Genomic DNA, 637 nt, shown 5'->3' with positions numbered 1-637 from the left:
TATATACGTCCCATAACCTTCTACACACACACACTATAACATACTATTACACACCTCTGAATTTGGAGGACATGCTAAACTGCTGGCACATCTCCCACTCGTTGCTCTCTGTGTGCATTGCTGCAATGGGTGGGTGATGACTTACTTGCTCAGCTATGGTCTTCCATCCGTATGATTTGTCTTGCGACTGCATATAGCGGCAAAGAGGTCGGTGAAAGAATCTCTGAACGAGCATGCAGTGGCCAGAACATACAGTAGGTATATGTAGTAGGTATATGTAGTCGGTAGGACATCTGTCAATAAACCTATATGAACACCTTGATAACTCTGGTATACGCAGAGCCTGTACAGCGGAGAGTGAGTGGTGGGAGAATATATAGCCTACACACGCACAGAAGTATCCGAGATGTGCGGTACATGCAGAGAATAAAACTCGTAGAAGAAACCATACAGGACATGGATATAAACGTCTATGAACATTCTATTATAAATGGATGGTCTATAAACAAGACTACTTCAGCTTCATAGACATCTCCTGTGGACCCTTTGACATCACAAGAGGAACTCTCTTTTTCACGAGTTGAAAATCAGAAGGAGTTCAGGCTCCTTTTACACACACAGACGCAGATAAAGATAT

At 42.9% G+C, this 637-nt stretch overlaps 1 protein-coding gene across 1 annotated transcript in view; it reads right to left on the bottom strand.

Annotated features, from left to right (window-relative positions):
- SARC_04782 (hypothetical protein) overlaps positions 1 to 637 on the bottom strand; it is a gene marked incomplete at its 5' end in the record, with an annotated part of 8688 nt that overhangs the window by 5985 nt on the left and 2066 nt on the right. Inside the window, one exon of the mRNA XM_014301362.1 lies at positions 55 to 187. Coding sequence (XP_014156837.1) covers positions 55 to 187 — 133 coding nt within the window. The remainder of the gene's footprint in view (positions 1 to 54; positions 188 to 637) is intronic.

The sequence above is a fragment of the Sphaeroforma arctica genome (genome assembly GCF_001186125.1).
Source record: "Sphaeroforma arctica JP610 unplaced genomic scaffold supercont1.282, whole genome shotgun sequence".
In the NCBI taxonomy this organism is placed as follows: Eukaryota; class Ichthyosporea; order Ichthyophonida; genus Sphaeroforma; species Sphaeroforma arctica.
This window is presented reverse-complemented; position numbering and strand designations above follow the sequence as displayed.